Source organism: Camelus dromedarius, chromosome 15, assembly GCF_036321535.1.
Source record: "Camelus dromedarius isolate mCamDro1 chromosome 15, mCamDro1.pat, whole genome shotgun sequence".
Taxonomy (NCBI): domain Eukaryota; kingdom Metazoa; phylum Chordata; class Mammalia; order Artiodactyla; family Camelidae; genus Camelus; species Camelus dromedarius.
In genome coordinates, this window is record NC_087450.1 from 44,490,291 (window position 1) to 44,507,921 (window position 17,631).

Consider the following 17,631-nt stretch of genomic DNA (forward strand, 5'->3'; position numbering starts at 1 on the left):
CTCAGTTCAGACCTGTCCACTGCTGGGGAGCGGGGTGGACCTTCTGTCTCCCCGGGGGCCCCATTTCCTTCTACTTGATCCAAATTCTAATTGAGCCTCCCCACACTGTGTCAGTCATGCTCACTCTGCAGGGACAGCAGGGAGGGGAGAGAACACAGAGACAAAAAGACGTGGTTCCCGTCCTCAGGGAACCTACACTCTTTTCAGGGATAATGACAGGGGCGAGGGCCACCACCACCATGTTCATAATCACTGTATTTACCCAGTATTACTAGGTGCCTAGCCCCATACTAAGTGTGTGGAAGTCATTCAATCCCTGTTATAAAACAACCTGTGAACTGGCCACTATTCCTGCTTTATAGATGAGGCAGCTGAGCTTCTGCCCCTCGTCCAGGGTCACCCAGGTAGGGAGTGGCAGGGCTGGGATTTGAATCTGGAACTGTCAGACTGTAGGACTGTGGTCCTTACTCCAGTAACTCTGACCTGAGGCCGAAGAACCCAGGTTCCAGCAAGATGTACTGAGTGTGCAGAGGAAGGGACACAGGGGATCCAGGGCCCCATGAAGGTCACAGATGAGGCAAAGGCCACTCTCAAGAGGGGACCAGCCAAAGCCAAGGTTCATGGTGCATGTGTGAGGAATAGCAAATAGTTCCATTAGGACAGAGCCCCAGGCCTGGGAAGGGGTTGCTTTTGGAAAGAGGGATCAAGGACTGAACAGGACAAAGCAGGTGCTGGGTGACTGTCCTCACCCTGGTACAGGCCTGGGCGCCTCTCAGAAGGTTGTGTCAATGGCCAGTCCAGGCGGGAGCTTCTCCAGGGCGAGGCCACCCTCCTCTGCTCTAGGTCCACCTCCTGCATCGCTTCCTGTGGCCCAGATGCCTTCCCGGGTCAGCTGTTGGGACTAAGCAGTGCCAGAGAGGAAGGTCTGAGCAGCTCAGAGATTGTGGGGTTTGTGGGCTGAGCTGGAGATCTGCACAATAATCTGAGCTGATAGAGCCCACGTGGGTGGTCTCTGGGAGAGTCTGGGAGATTCTGGGAGGAAACCAGGCAGGGCGCCTCTGTCCTTGGCCTGGGCCCCCAGAGCCCAGCTGGAGCAGGCGAGCCCATGGAGGCTGTGCTGGCTGCAGGGCACCTAGGCCCCTCGGACACTGTCCCCAAAGTCACTGGTGGTCATCACGATCACTCCTAACTCACCGCAGCTTCCTGCCTGCTCCTTCCGCCTGCAGCTCCTGGTGGGGTGAGGAGAACTTTCCTGTACTCTGGGGGTTTATTTTCCACAGCCAGAGCCCGGGGCAGCTTCTCTCTGTCCCTTGTCCTCGGCCACCCTCCTCTCTAGTCAGCCCATCCTCTGCTCCTCCGTCATCAGGGGCCCCAGAGCGGGCAGGACCCTGAGCTGGTCTGTCAGGCCCAGGGGTGGTTGGGAGGTGGGGAAGGGGAGGGCCAAGGGCAGCAAGCCCTGAGCCAAGGCGCTGGGATGGTGTCTGAGCCCAGCTCCCCCAGCTCACGCTCCTGGCAGGAGGCCCAGGCTCAGAGCCGGCCTCACAGGCTGATTCGTGACTGAGAATCTGCCTCTTGGGCCCTGCTCTGGGTGGGAGGGGCCTGGGAAAGTCAAGTCTTTGGGCCTTTGCAGCCCTGTGGGGCCGGCCCAGGCTGTGTGTGGCAGCTGGAGAAGCACAGAAAAGCCCTTTTCTTCATTAAGCATCTGGGTGGAGACTGAAGGAATCAGCAGGAAGGCTTTTCCAATTATCCAGACTTGGGTTGGCAGTCGGGGCCCAGGGAAGCAGGTTTGCCTCCTTCAGTCCTTAGAAGACTCGCCCTCTCCCTCCTGCCATGGTAATTAATCGTGGTCTCCAGGGGTGGGATGGGGAGGGTAGCACTTTTCCACACCACCCTGCCATCCAGCTGCCCAGCTGTAGCCCCAGGCTCTGGAACCAGGGAGAAGCAAGGGCCCCAGGACGTAGTTGCCGTCCCCACAGTGGGCCTGGTAAGGCCCACTTAAAGGCCAAGCTGGGGTGACACAAGGACCAGAGATGTGGCCACCACAGGCCCTTGGGCAACCTTGTGTGCACTAGTGGCTGCTGTGGCCACGATGACCTTTGCAGGTGACCAGGATGGTGAGGATCAGCCGCCAATGACTAGCCCCTGGACTTCTCTGGAAGCCATCGGCCCAGCCCTCTGCATCCTGGCAGCCCTGCTGCTCAAGCTCTGCTCTCAAAGAGCAGGATGCTTAGGTGGACCCCCATCCCTGGGCACGGCTCTCTGCTTCAATTTTGGAGGTAGGACCAGTGACTGATTGATTGGATGAGGAGATTGGAGGGGGGGTGTCTCTTGGCCAACTTAGGGTACCATCGTCTGAACCAGAGGCCCAAGGCCCATGTGGGCCTGTGCTCTCACCTAACTCCAGAGGATCCCCCATCCCGTCCACTTCCAAGGCGGAGTGAGTGAGGTCATGTCTGCCCAGCTCCAGTCACTCTGTGGGGTCGATGAGCCTCCAGAAATGCACACAATCGTCTCTCTACTTGTAACTCAAATCATGCAAAAGTCCAAACATACAGAAAAGGATAAAGGAGTATCACGACCCCCGTGAGCCTACCACTCAGCTTCAGCCCTCGTCCACATTTTCTAATCTCTTTCACTTCCCATCCTACTTTTTAAAATTATTTTAAAACAATCCTAGACATCATATTATTACCCATAAATACTTCCATTTTTATCTCCAACAGATTGAGTTTGTTCATTTGTTTGTTTATGTCATCACAATGCCGAGTCTCAGCAGTTGTTGATAAAGTTAACAATGATTTCTTAACCTCAGATAAAACTCAGTTCAGGTGCAGAGTTCCCTGAGGGTCTCATCCTTCTAGGCAGCAGACTGATTTCTAGTCACAGAAATTAGACCTCAAGATTGTCATATAGCACACAGGTCACATCTTGGCCCTTGAGTCACCTCGGCTGAGTGATCTGTCCCTAAAGATCTCAGCCCTGTAAGGAGCTGGGCTACTGAGGTGACAGGGACAGGCCCTGTCCCAGAGGAGACTGGTATGGAAACTTCTCAGGCCACTTCCACGTGGCCACTGCCGGGAGATGTGTCTTGCTAGACTAGCCTGGATCAGGGAAGACATGAAATCCTCTCCTGCCTCCCCAACTGCCTCAGGATCAGCTCAGTGGGGCTGGGAGGTCCCTTAATGGTGCCCAGGCCTACCTCCCTCCTGCCCCTGCCCCACCCTCCGCCACTTCTATGTACCCTGTGCTGGACTGACCAGGCCTGTCCCCTGGCCTAGAACACCCCTTCTCCCTGCCTCCAGGTTCCTGCTTATCACTGCCTCCGAGAAGTGCCTCCTGACCAACCGGGGATCACTCCTGCACCCCCAGTCTAAACTTCCAGCCTTGTTGCAATGACTGAGTGTGTCTGGAGCTTTCTGAAGGGCAGGACTGTGTCCCGAGTGTTTCCCACACAGCCAGGTCTCCAAGCCGGGAATGTTCTGGATGTTTGCTGCATGAATGAGGGTGTGCAAATCAAGGAGCAAATTTTCGGAAGCACAAGTCAGTGGAGGAGAGAAACTACCGGGAGCATGCGGCAATGGGGAAACGCTCTCCCACATTCTCCATCCAGCTTCAGAAACGGGAAAACAGGTGGAGCCAGCGAAAGTGTCCCTGCCCATCAGCCAAGGCCTGTCCCGTCCAGTGTCCTGTGTCGCCAGCCTCTCTGAACCCCCAGGGGAGTTTCCCTCCTGGGGGCAGGCTGGGAACAGGCGTGGGGCTCTGCACATGCCCAGACCACGCGCCTGTTGGTGGGTCTGTTTGCACAGGGTCATCTGGTTTCAATCCAGTAAGATCTTAAGACTTTCTGCGGGAACTTCTATTTTAAACTCTCCCTGGTGGGCTGGACAAACTCAGGCTGAGTAGGCTGTGAGCCCCTGAACAACTGGGGGGCTTACCACCCCCCTCTGGCCCCTGTGGACAGGAGGGCGGGCGGTGGGGGGCGGGAGGATGCTCCAGGACCCAGACCCAGCTCCCTGCTGGATGGCCCTGGATGGCCTCAAGCAAGTCCCTCTTCCTTCTGGACCACAAGCTCCTCATCTTTACAGTGTAGGGTTAATAGCAGGGAGCCGGACTGCTGGGGTTCAAATCTTGGCACCAACTTTAGTTAACTCTGTGACTGGCAAAGTGGCTGAACATCCCAGGCTTCAGTTTCCTCACTGATAAAATGGAAATAAGTTGAGTTGTTGGGATTACCTGAGGGAAATACTCAGCACAGTGTCTGGGATATGACAAGGCTTATATTAAGTGCTGCTTTTACAGATCTGTAATTTCTTCTGGTTTCTTTGGTCATTTGTGTTTCAGAGTTATACACAAGTTTGCATTTTTAGAAAGGTAATATAGTGCCTATTCCCATACCTCATATAATCCGGTCAGGCCTGGGCAGCACCCCAAGAAGAAACATCAGTATTTCCTCATTAACACCCATGAATATTAACCCTAAGTGGGAAAAATTATAGGCAGCCTCACATTTGATCAGGCGAGGTTTTGTTGTGAAATAAGTTATGAAAAACAATTTGGGTTTTCAGAGGTTTGGGGAGTTTGGAATTGCAGACAAGGGACTAGGGGATGTGTATTGTTATTGTACTGGTGACTTTAGGAGGAAATGCTGGGATGCTTTCCACTGCTCTAGGGCAGCACCAGGGGCCTGGGCAAGGTGAGCCCACTGTGGAGCAGGGTGGCGGGGCATCCCCTCCCACCCTGCTGGGCTGCCCACTGTGGCCTGTCCCAGACAGCGTCCCAGTCGGGCAGGGGCTCCACCAGACACCGGGCACCTTTGTGTGGATTAGAATGAAGCATGTATCCTTGCAGGCTCAGCCCCCGCGGGGGCAAAGCTCAGTCAGCAGACAGCAACCTCGGAGGCAGAGAAGGCATCCCTTCCTCCGGGCAGGCCAGCACCACACTAGCAAATCCTGCTGCCCAACAGGTGGCCCTGTGCCGACAGGCACTGGCGGGGCGGGCATCACACTCGCCCCACTTGAAGGCACTGTGAAGACCCCCCTGAGTCTGAGGGTCACCAACAACATAAGCTGCCCTTGGTGTGGAGCATAGGAAGGAGCCCCTTCAGGTCAGACCATGTACTGGGGGCCCCGGAGGCTGATTTCTGACCCATCTCCCTCCCCTGCCCAATCCTCCAGCCACTTGGGCTCAGGGCCATGCAGGGAGAAGGGAGCAATCTCCTTTCATCTTAGAATCCAAGTGGGATCCTGGGCTGACATCCTCACAGAGTCATCTCAACCGACCCTCGTCCTGGAGGGGAGTGCACTGCCCTGGATGTTTGCCCAGAGCTGTGGCACTTACAGATCACTGTCATGGAATCCGATTTGATAGTCACAAGAGTCTCATTACCTCCTTTGTATATGTCCATAAAACCAGGTTCAGAGGCGAAGGGACTGGCCCAAGGTCGCACAGGAACAGTGCACAGGAGCCTAGGCTTCCTGCCCCACGCCTTTCCTCCCTGCACCTCATGGCCTCCAGGGCCACCGCCTCACCGCTCAACCGTCAGTGGTCTCCCAGGGACACCTTCCCTGCTGGCTGGGCGGGTGCGGGGGTCAAAGGCAGGTATGGGAGAAGGAGTCGGGCAGCAGCCAGGGCGGGACCTGGCCGAGGCGTCCTGTGCCCGCGCCACCTCTGGGTGGGGGATTCCCCTCGCTGGGTGCCCGAGGGATAAACACAACACCTCAGCTAACAATAAAATACAAAGAGCAAACAAGACAACAGCGGGGTGGATAAAGGTGATTAGTGCTTATAAAAGTGCTTTGAGCCCCTGGAAGAAAGGACAAAACAAACACAAAGCTTCCTTCCCCAGCCTTGGTCACTATCGGGAGGCTCTGAGCCTCCTCATGGAGAGGGAAGGCATAGGGGGCCCAGGGGAGGGTCCACAGCTCAGGACACACTGTGAGGATGGGGGTAGAACCCACACCGGGACTCAAGGGGACAGTCTTGCCAAGATCACACAAGGCAGAGGGAGGTCAGCTCTGACACGTGTGTGGCGCCTCACCGGCCCCGGGGACGGGATGCCCGCTCAGCACAGGTGGGGAGCTGCCAGGCCCCTGGGGGCTCAGAGCCAGGCAAGGGGCCCTGAGAGCCGAGGTCTGGCTGACTGCAGCCAGGCAGGTGTGGCAGCCCCACACACAAGGTAAGGGCAGGCCTCATGGGGCTCTGGGTGGGCCAGGGGCCGGGTGGGAAGAGGCAGGAGCCCAAAGCAGGTGCCCGTGGCCCTCACAGGAATGAGCACAATGTGAGGAAACAGTACCTGGAAACAGAAGCAGATCTTGGTGCCCAGGCCGGGCAGGAGGAAAGAGGCAGCTAGCCCAGGGCCGGGCCAGCGCTCCGGGTGCCCCTGCGCCCGCCTGTCCTCCCTCAGGCTGAGGGGCTTTCCAACAGCCAGCTGCAGCCACCACCCTGACGGTCAGGGATCCTTTCTAGAATGGGGCAGGTGGCCTGAATCAGGGCTGCAAGTGGTCTTTACAGGGCTTGTTGGCAAATTGGAAGAAGGTGCGCCCTCTGGGCAGCTGCAGCCCAGGGCACGGGTCTGCTGAGTAGCTGGGGGGCTGGGGCTGCACTTTCACCCCCTCCCCTCCCCTCCCTTCCCTGTACAAACTGGCCCCTCTTACCTTCCACGGGGCCTCTGAGGTCTTCCTAACCCCCTTATCCCCACAACAGCCCCCATAGTGCTGGAAACCAGTCGGTTTGGTCCCTGCCTCAGCTAAGTCAAAGAGGCAGATGAAAAAGCACTGAACTGGGAGTCAGATCAGGTTTTAGCCTCATGCTGGGTCCCTGCCCATCTCTGGGCCTCAGTTTGCCCACCTGTGTTAGCATTGGCCCAGATGGTCTTGATGGCCCTTAGAAGCCTGGACATTAGTGGCCCATTCATCAGTGCCAGAGTAAAGTCACCCATTGCCTGGGCGAGGCTCCCTGCTGTCTGCCTTTCGTACAGAGAGGCAGGAGTAGGGGCCGAGAGTGGGGCTGAGGGTGCTGGGAGAGTGAGGACTGGGCTCCAGGTCATTCCTCACTGCCCAGGGAGCTGCCTCTGAGGAGGCTCATGCTGGGGGGCCCCGTGGCCCTTCCCAGAGCGGGCAGCACCCGGACCGTGTGGGCGTGGCCGCAAATCTCCCCACTTAGCTCATCTCCCCTTCCACTCAGCCCCAAGCCCATCACGTGCGCCCAGCCCCCAGGTGGAAGAGGGCGCCTGGAGACCGGAATTCTACTCCTAGCTATGCCTTTTATGAGCCAGGTGGCCATTCTGTGGGGACTCAATTTTCTTGTCTATAAAATGGGGATACAAACTTTTACCTCTTAGGGTCACTGTGAGGGTGAGAGATGGTGTGGGGAAGGGCTGAACCCGGGTCCGGCGCAGAGTAGGACACTCAACAGAGTAGACTCATCACCATCCCGTCTCTGGGCCGAGAGCCTTTCCTTTGGTCCAGCCAACGACCCTGCAGCTGCCTGCATCTGGGATGTTTTTTCCCGGCTCCCACCTGTCAAAGCCCATGGGACAAAACAAGTGCCACCTCTCCCAAGACACAGTTTCTGATTCCCTAGCTGGATTCTATCTCAAGAGCCCCTTTTTACTTCCACCTTCTCTGGCCCCACTGCAAGGTGTGATTCTTTCAGAAGCTGCTGGCCTAGGATCCCTCTGCCCTTTACTGGCTGACCTCCAACCACTGCATGGACAAACCTTCCTTAAATATCACTTTGATCCTGTCCCTCCCCTGCTCACAAGCCTTCAGGGGCTCCCAATTTCTACCTGCAGCAGCTGGACACCATAGCCTTTCTGGGAAGGCCTTTAGAAGCCAACCATTTCAGAGACCGCCTCCCTTCTCACCCTCCCATCCCAAGCTCAGCCTGGAGACGTGACACTCTCCTCGCTGTCCCACCCACCTCAGTGCTTCCTCCACCACCTGCCAGAATATTGCAGCACATTCCCCCATGTCCCCCTGTTCTGGAGTCTTCCAGGCATGAACTGGCCCACCACCACACTCACGTCCCTGTTGCTCGCTAATTGGTCACCCTCCGTTAGTCTTTGGTTTAACTAATAATGTATGGAACATATTTATAATAGGGAAAATCAAGAAATAATTCAAATGGCCGAAAATAAAAGTGGTGTAGAAACTATGGAGAAATATGAGGTAGATCTTCTGAAGGTAGCTGTGCAGACTGTAGCAAGATGGCGAACACGCATGAAATAATGTTAAGTAAAAAAGCAAAACAGAACACATAATTGCTTTACATTGGTTTTAAACATGTTGAAAGTGAACAGAAAGAAAGACTGGAAGGAAATTCCTTTGTTCCTCAGACCTCGCTGGGCTACCATTTCCTGCCACAGAACAGGTACAAAGAATTTGCTGCTCACTGTTAAATACCTACCCACCCAACGTGGCCATGTTAGGAGGATGGGTCATGGGTGATGTCTGTCCTCTGCTCCTTTCAATGGGAAAAAGACTGAGATACTAACAGTTTTCACAGGAGTGACATGGAGGGTTGGAAGCTTGTTACTGGCTGACATCTGTTCAGGTGGGCACCTTCCAGGTCACCCCTCCTCGGGCTGATCCAAGACCTGAGAAGCAGATCTACCCGGCAGGACTCACTGTGGGCTGTTCTCAGGCACCCCAGGGGACCCTATTTGCCTATGTCGGGTTCTCCAGAGCTGCGAGGTGGGAGAATGTGGCCTACCTGCTCCCTGCCCTCCCTCCACCCTCTGCTGGGCCAGCTAGAGAGCGCAGGCGGGATGGGCATCAGCATCTTTGGTGCTCTCCGCACGTGGCACTCTCACCTCATCCCAGCCCCGCAGCCGGGGGTGCTCTGTGCTAAGTGGCAGCCGAGGCAAACTGCTTGCTGTGACATATCACGGTTCCTGACGCTTCTCCAAGCCCAGCCAGCCTCACATGAGGACTCATCATCTTACAGATGAGGGACCTGAGGCTCGGAGAAGTTAACACCCCTCGTGGCCCCAGAGTGGTGGCCAGGACTCAGCCCAGGCTTCTTGCTTTGCCGCTCTTGGCCGCCACCTCTGGATGCTCCATGCTGGGACTAACTCTCTGGGTCCCTGGGAATGGGGCAGCTTCTGGGAGGGGGAGAGGGAGGGCTGTGCCCCACCCCTTTCACTTTTCCCCCTTAGGTCTTGGTTCAGATGTCACCTGAGCGAGGCCTTCCCTGACCACCCTGATTAAAAGCACGCTTCCACCCCACCCCCGCTTTATTTCTGCTCCTCCCTTATCTCCTACCGTACGCACAATTTCCTACCTACCCAGTTCAGGCTGTCTCTCCCCAGTTGGAATGGAAGCTCCATGAGGGCAGGGATGGTTGTACCCTATTTACTGCTGTTATCTCCAGTGTCTAGAACAGTGCCAGGCACCAGGTAGATGCTCCAGAAATCATTGAAAGCCTCCAAACTAGGTATCATGTATTCCTCGGCCCAGCTGCAGAGCCGGACCAGAGGCTGAAACACCACAGAGAGGTAAAGGGATGAAATATCGGTAGGGCCTAGAGGCTGCATCTGTGTTTAGCTGGCCCCTCCTCCAGGAAGCCCTCCCTGATTTGCATGGCCTGGCAGTAAAGATTGTGGATCTGCTGCTCTCCCACATAACTTATCACTGCCTCCCCCTATCAGCAGCGGGTGGTGCGGACTCGTCTTATCTTCCAGGCTCTTTGGGGACAGGGCTGGTCTTATCATCAGCACAGCATCAGTACGAGGATCAGTGAGGGTGCTGACAGATGTCTGTCTAATGCATCAATGGGATTCAATTCCTACTTCTCCCTGGAAGCAGCTCCCACTCCTGGGCACGTAGAAAGAGCTCGATAAACATGTGGGGAACAGATGGAGGGCTGCCTGGCTGGGCACTGGTTTCTGTTCTACTTCACGTCTGTTTATCCTGACCTGTCTGAGCCTGGGCTCACCTGCGTCCTCCTTGAACTCGGCCCATCTCAGTGCAGGCCTTTGGGCTCCAGGACGGCCCTGGCCCTTCTTCCTACAGCCTGTACAGGCCTGGCCACCCTTCCACAGGTGTGGGACTCTCCTCAAGGTTTCTGGATGATGCTGTCTTCTCCAGACCTGTGTCTCACTCTCTGGGCAGCCTGTCAAGACCAGGGCAGCTCACATGTGGGCACATGGGGAGGGGGTGCTGGAGGGGGAGCCCACAGCTGTGATGGTTACACTGGGAGCTCCTCCCGCCTCTCCAGTCGGACTGTGGGCCTGGCCCCGGGCACACCAGGATTTCCAACCTGGGGTCTGGAAAGCAGTAAAGGGGTCCGTCATTGACAGTCAAGATTTTAAGGGTGGCTAATGTTTATGCTCTGTTTACCAGTGAGAAGGAACCCCTGGCTAGTAAAATGTTCTAGTTTGGACTGGAAACATGCCCATTCAGTGATGTAACTTCCAGTCTCCAGTGCTCACTGGAATCTCTAGCAAGTATGTAAGTCATTGGTTTCAAAGGGGAAATAAATGATTATGAAATAAATGCAGTTTAATAAGCAAAACTCTTTGAAACAAGGGGTCCAAGCAGCTTGACGGAAGTGAAGAATTGGGGACCCGAGGTCAAACTGGTCACTCAGCAAGGCTCAATGAGGGCCGCCAAGGGGAGGGGCGTGGGCATGTGAACAGCCCCGGGGGCAGCAGGCCTGGGGGGCTGATGGAGGGACTGGCATCTATGTGACTTTAAGGCAGGGGTAGAAAAGGACTTTTTCTTTGGTCACTTGAAGCATAAGGGCAGGGATAGGGAAGGAAAGGAAGGAATAAAAAGGCGACGAGCGACCTAAAAAGCAGTAACACTACAGAGAGCCTTTCCTGAGCACTTCCTCTGTGCCCATGCTGCTCTAAGCATCTCATGAATCTGAATTCACTGAGTCCTCCTCCAGGCCAGGAGGTAGGTAGTTGCCCATTTCACAGGGTAGGAAACTGAGGTTAAGTGGCTTGCCCAAGTTCATGTCTCTAGTAAGTGGGGGAGGCAGGATTTGACTCAGGCAGGCTGGCTCCAGAGCCCACAGGCCTCAACTCCGACAACAAGCCAATTAGCCCAGGGCTTGGTCTCACCCACGCGAGGCTCCAGTCTGCAGTGACTTCTGTGAAGGAGTTGCTCCCTGGTGGCTACCGGCTGCTGACTGACCAGCAGCTGGAGTGGGCGAGGTTCCAGGGGCCACCAGTTCTGGGTGGCTGGGGCCACAGCAGGTGAAGGAAGAGGGCACACCAGAGGGCAGCCTGGGGTGTTGGTGCTGGTGGAAAGTCAGGAGAGACAGCCAGGTTGTGCAACCCGCCAGCCCACACAAGCCAAGAGCTGGAGGGTGGAGTCGGGGTGAGCAGTCCTCCCAGACCTGGGCCTGTGTTGAGTCCTGGGGATGGGCACTGAGCAGGATCAGCAGCACCAGGGCCATATCAAGCCCGGCTGTGTGTGTGTGTGTGTGGGTGCACGAGTGATTCGAGATGAATGAGGCACCCACCAAGGAGTCTCCCCTCAGGGCAGTCTGGCCACTCAGCCGACCCCTGCCCCAGACCGCATGTCCCCAGGCATGACACCAGCCTCAGCTGGGCTATAAAATGAGCCCAAGGTAAAATCCCTCCATGAACCTCCTTGAACTTATGCACCCAAACGACTCGTGATCCCTTCAAAATTTCCCATAGGGAGGTGGTACTGTTATTCTGCAGACATTGGCTTTCTCAAATGCTTTTTGGTCTTCTCAGGAATTGCCACCAGAGCCCTCATGCCTCCCTTGGGCTCTCTGTGCTGTGGTGGCCTGTCCTAGTTCTCTGAAGGGTCAGGGGACCAAGAAGGTGATGGATGCGAAGGACCCGGAACACAGCCTAGAATACCATGCACGGTGCTCGAGAGGGCAATTATGAACACCCACCCACCACCTTGCTTCTAGGGGGCGCCTGGTACCCTCCTAGCTTCTACTCCATTGGCATCTGCCCAGACAGCCACTGGGCTCTGGGAGCTGCGGCAGGAGTATGAGGGTGGCATCCAAAGGGATGGGTTTTCTTGGAAGGTCCCACACTGGCTCAAAGGGCATGCTCCAGAGTCTGTGGGATGAGGGCCCTTCTGTAGAGGGACTCTGCTCCCTGGGGCTTTGGAGAAGGGGGTGGTGGGTCTATCCCCCGCCATTTGTCTCATCCCAAGCTGGTGCCTAGACAGCTGGCCCAGAGCAGGGAGGGCCCTCCTGGTCATTCCTGGGTTGCTCGTGGGGCTACTTTTATTGCCACCATTAGTCATAATTTATCATGACCTCAAGCATGACCCCACAGGCTTGTAAAGTGTGGCTCTTCCAAGGGGATCAGAGTCGGGGAGGGTATAGCTCAGTGGTAGAGCATGTGCTTAGCATGCACAAGGTCCTGGGTTCAATCCCCAGTTCAATCCCAAAAAGATAAATAAATAAATAAACCTAAATACATGCCCCACCCACCCCTCCAAAAACAAACAAAAGCAAAACCAAGGGGAATAGGAAGACTAAAGGAGCCAATGTGGGAACGCTGAAGGAGGAAAACATGAGCTATGTTAGGAAACAGCCCTCGGAATGATTTCATATTTAACCTGGAGTCAGTCATGAATCCTGCCGTCTTTGGTAACACCTTGGTAATTTTCCTTCATGATTATAGTAACTATTTTCATCTTGTTTTCCCCAGATATTAGGCCATATTTCAACTGAGTATGTGTTGAATTTTAACCTGAGAATATGGCACAAGCTTTGAAGTCAGATTTTTTCAAATTGTTGGCTGGCCCCGGCTCAACCATCTGAAAAGTCCGTTGGTATTTATATATATTTAGGTAGCCACATAGCTAGTCCTATCTGCATAGACGAAGACTGCTTCTCCATGTCTTAGCTGGGTGCACAGAGACACAGAACCCCCTGTGGGAAGTCCAGCCTTGGCACCAGCAGCCCTGGGTGCCACTCCTGCTCCCATCTGATCTTGGCCAGTCCCAATCATGCCAAACGCCTCTCCTCCTGGGGAAAATGGCAAAAATAAGTCTATGAATGTCTTATTCGGGGCTTTGTATACTGTAGATGCTGAATAAATATCTCTTCATTTGGGGAAGATGGAAAGAGGACGTAGGAGGAAACAGAGACCTGAGTTCACTTCCTCTGTGTAAAAAGTAAGGGTATGGAAAGAGGGAGATGGAGGAAGGATGGGAAAGTACAGTGAATGGAAGAGTAAGGAAACAGACCTGTTTCCTGTCTGTAGGTACAATATTTTGCCTCTTTGGGGTTTAGTTTCTATCTTTATCTGTAAGATGAGGGTAATAACACTGACTTAGTTGTGAGGATTAGAAAAGTAGCTAGTTTGCAGTGTCATTCACAGCTCAGTAAGGGCGGTGGTGGAGTGCTGGCCATCACGCTGCTCAGCACCTTATCTATTACTTGTCTGGTCCTGACTTTTACTCTCCTGGTGCTGCATGTGGGCCCTATAGATGCATAAACAAAAAGGTCATGTTTCTCCTCTTATTTTCATTTTTAAACGCACCAATGAATTCGATGTCATCTGACCATTAGATGCTGTTCTTAACTGTGGGACAGGCCAGTCCCCATGAACTGGAGCAGGTTCTGGGTTCATTCTATTTATAGGTCCAAGCAAGAGGCAAACCGAATGTGGTCATTTCTCTGGCTTGGTTGTGACTCCAAAACAAGGGTCTGTAGCTGTCAGGAACCGAAACTAAGTCAGAAGCAAAAGTGGTTTGTGTTGCTCTGATTTTCCTGCCTGTAAGGAGATGGGGGCTGGGCAAAGAAGCAGGTCACCGTGAGAGCCGGAGCACCTGCCCGGCATCAAAGCCAGACCTGGTGTGGAGGCAGAGGTGGAGGGAACTCTCACGGACACGTCTAATCCTCTCCATTCGTTAAAATCAGGATGACCTCGTTTCGTCTGCCTAGTAATATGGGCAGGGTTACTCTTCCAAAGGCCATATTCTATTGGCAGGACTTTTTAACAGGGGCGTTCTGACTTTTTAGAGGAAGGCCAAAGTCAACATCAGAAAAGCCTTTTTCTGGTCTGCGTTCACTATTTATCAAACGTTTCTGTGTGCCAAGCATCATACTTTGTGCTTTATGTACTTTTCTTATTTAACGCTCACAACCTGGGGAGGCAGATGGTATTTATTCCCATTTTACAGATGAGGAAAAGAAAACTTGGTGAGGTTAACTAAGGACGCACACTGGAGCCCTCTCACCCTAGTGGAGGCCCCTACCCCTCGATCCTCCCTGCTCTTCCCAAGCTGTGTCCAGGGACCTTCCCCTGGAGAGTTCGGAATCGGTCACAGTGGGAGTATTGACACATGGAAACTGGCAAACAATACAAACCAGGGCCCCTCCTGTTTTTTCTCTTCTTTTTTAAACTGCTGAAGGACTGCTTGTTAAATATTTACCAGCCACTAAGTGGGCAGAAGCAGGATTCAGATATAAGTGTCTCTCCTCCTCAATCTCACACTCTTTCCAGCTCATCCTCAGGAGAAAATGGGCTCTCTAACGCAGCACGTCTCCCTGTTGGCGCCAGGTGCTCAGGAAGCCAAGTGCCTGGGAGAAGGCTGAACACCCGCTGCCCAGGTCTCATGTGCCTCCTCCCCGGCCCCCCAGGAGATGCCGTGATCCAGCTATTATTAGAAAACCCTAATAACATCTGGGTCCTTCTCCTTGTCTGTGCTGAGCTAAAGATTCAACTGAAAATTACAAGGGCTGAGTAAGCTGGAGACAGGATTTACGAGGTAATAATAACGTGCTCTTGTATACGGCACTTTTCATCTTCAAAGCATTTTATAGCCATTTACTAATTAGTCCTGGGCTGCACTCTGTGTGCAGGTACAGTGCTCAGTGATGGGCTGAACTAGCAAGAAGCGTTTAAAACAGACACAGGCGACTGTCGCCCATTTACAAGCACCACTTCTGTTACTGTTGGGGGTAGAGATAAAATCTTGCAAACACTGGTTCTGAGTCCCCGGCATTTGATATATGAAGTGGCTATTGCCACTTTCTGTTGTTTGGTTCCCCTAAGAAAATCAGCCCAAACCTTCCTCCTGTGCTAAGGGGGCTGAAAGTCTTTTTAAAAATCATATAATCTCCATGCTCACAACCCTGTATGTAGTACATTATCCTTCATTGGGGAAGAAAAAAATCTGTTTACTGGAGTCATGGAGAAATGTGAGAAGTGGCACTGGATCTGGAGCCAGGAGCCCAGGCTGAGTCCTGACTGGCACTGACTGGCTGTTGATCATGGGTTACTCACTTAACCGCTCTGATTTTGTCTTCTCATCTGTGGAACAGGGGCCACCCTCCTCACTTGCTGACTTCATAGGTTTGCTGTAGGGAGGTGCCGGGGGAAAGCGGCCAGCACTTCTGGTGAGATTGGGCCTGCTTCACAGACGTGCAGGCATATCTTCAACGAGCCTGATCCACGTGGACCCCGAGATGTTGGCAGGGGCAGGAGGGCCGCTCCTAGATCACACTGCCCCAGCATCGGCTGCTGTTATGACTGACTGGTGATTTGAAATGCCCAGGGTCCAGGCCATGTGACCACACCCTGTCCCACAACTGCCAACCACCCTACGCTAGAACCAGAGCTGGAGACCCCTCCTGGGTCTGAAGCAAACCCTGACTCAGTCAACTCTCAGCTCTGTGGGCAGCAAGCCCCATCTATGTCCCTCCAAGGGTAGGGGGTGGCCAGGCAATCTTACGTGAGTGTGTCATGGAGCAGGAGGGTGGAACCTGGCACATAGCTGCCCGAGGCCAAGAAGGCAGGTAGCTGGCCAGGGTCAGAAGAGACCCCAGTGTGGTTTGCTCAAAAGAATCATCTGGGGAGTTGTATTAAAATCCAGATGCCCAAGGCCCATCTGGTGAGCTGTGATTCAGCAGGCCTGCAGTGGGGCCCGAGCAGTGGTTCTTTAAAAAGCCCCCCGGGTGGTTCTGACTACATAGAGAAGGGACTTACTCAGGGTCACACAGCTGGCTAGTGGTAGAGCTAGGGTGCAGATACAGGACACTGGACTGTTCTTTGTCATGGGAATTCCCAAGGTTTCAGGGCAAAGTACTCACACAGTGAGAGATCCCAGACTTGGGCAGCCCGCCAGCTGGAAGCCAAGTGGGGAGGTCTGTTCGAGCTGTTCTCCCGCCTCCTGAGAACATTCCCGGGCGCTGGCCAATACAGGAAGGACAGGCGTCCCTCACTGGCCCCCATGAGGGCCTCGAGCTGCTTCCCTTTCAGGCTTACATGGCAAAACCCGGCTCTAAGAGCCACAGGAGGAACTGAGGGAGGGTGAGAGGCCGGGGTCCACCCATGCAGGCCCTGTGGCGGGTGGGGCCGGGCACCTCACCTTCGATTGAAGGCAGGTGTGTTTAAGAGCACAGACAACACAGGCCAGCTGCCTCTGGGCAGAGGGCCTACCTCCCTACTAAACTGAACCGTATGCCTCATCGAGCGGGTAAGCTAGCCGTGGTCAGCCTGTGTGTAAGTCCAGGGAAGTCACGTGGTGGCTCCCAATTCCCAGGTTTGCCCTGATTTCCTGGGAGAGCTTCTTTAGCTCCTGGGCCTTAGTTCTCACCTCTGACACTGCAGGGAGTAGCAGGGGAGAGGGGTTGGGGTTAGAAACAAGACACCTTCTGAGACCCTGTCCAGCTCTGATAATCTCTGAATTTAGGAAAGATGGAGCTTACTCAGGGTACCTTCCCCAGCTCTGTTCCTGGATGGCTGCGGAGCTGGCAGACCCTGAGCCCAGTGCTCACCCACGAGGCCTAACCCATGTCTTTCAGGTATGTTTGGCACAGTGCTGCAGAAGCCCAAATGACTCTCCCATCAGCTTCGGGAGGAGTGACAGAGCGAGGGATGGATTCACTGACGCATTCAGCAAGCTTTACTGCCTGCCTCCTGGGTCAGGATGGGCTTTGTACACAGTGCACACACAGGGGCCTGGAGTGGGGTGATGGAGGAGGGGGTTGGTGCTGGAACCAGTTGTTTCTGAGTGCCAGCCTTAGGCCTAGCTGGGTGGGTGGCTGAAACCTTGCCAGCTGGTCAGGTTCATCCAGGTAGCACCTTTTCCAGCGGAGGACTGTCCAAAACAGGAAATGTTGGGGTGTAAAACACACACACACACACACACACACACACACAAGGCATGAGTTTCGGGGGGGGAGCAAAGGGGTGTTTAATCTTAAAACTTGAAAGAGGTCTCAGAGACAAAGGCTTTGGAATAAGGGTGTGTGCATTTATGTGTCTTACTTTTACTGGAAAAATACTGCATCATGATTTGTGACTTTATTTCTTCCAACTAAGAAATATACTGACGGGGACGAAGAGGGAGCCACCAGAGGTGGGGGGCGCTCTGGGATCCAGGTGACCGCCAGCCAGCTCAAGTTTGGGTTCCAGATGGGGTGCAAAGCTGCTGTGTGAGCGAAACACTGCCATGAAGACATTCCAATGGCTTCCAGGAAGCAGCCATATGTGCTGACACACATGTGGACAGAGGAGTCTGGCTGGCCACCTCTCAAGACTGGTGTTTCCTAGAGCTTTCCATTGGCAAACGCGGCCTCCTGGAACTGAGGGACAAAGGTTTTGAAATAAGCCCTGGTGGGAAAGGGGGAGAAAAAAAAATTGTGGTTAGCACAAACAACTTGAAAAAAAGTGCA

At 54.2% G+C, this 17,631-nt stretch overlaps 1 protein-coding gene across 3 annotated transcripts in view; it reads right to left on the minus strand.

The window, feature by feature from the left end:
* Positions 1 to 17,245: 17,245 nt before the first annotated feature.
* Positions 17,246 to 17,631, minus strand: part of BABAM2 (BRISC and BRCA1 A complex member 2) — a 355,229-nt gene continuing 354,843 nt past the window's right edge. For all 3 annotated transcript variants that reach the window (XM_064494653.1, XM_010991265.3, XM_064494652.1), the window contains one exon: positions 17,246 to 17,569. In XM_064494653.1, coding sequence (XP_064350723.1) covers positions 17,506 to 17,569 — 64 coding nt within the window. In that variant the 3' untranslated portion in view covers positions 17,246 to 17,505. The remainder of the gene's footprint in view (positions 17,570 to 17,631) is intronic.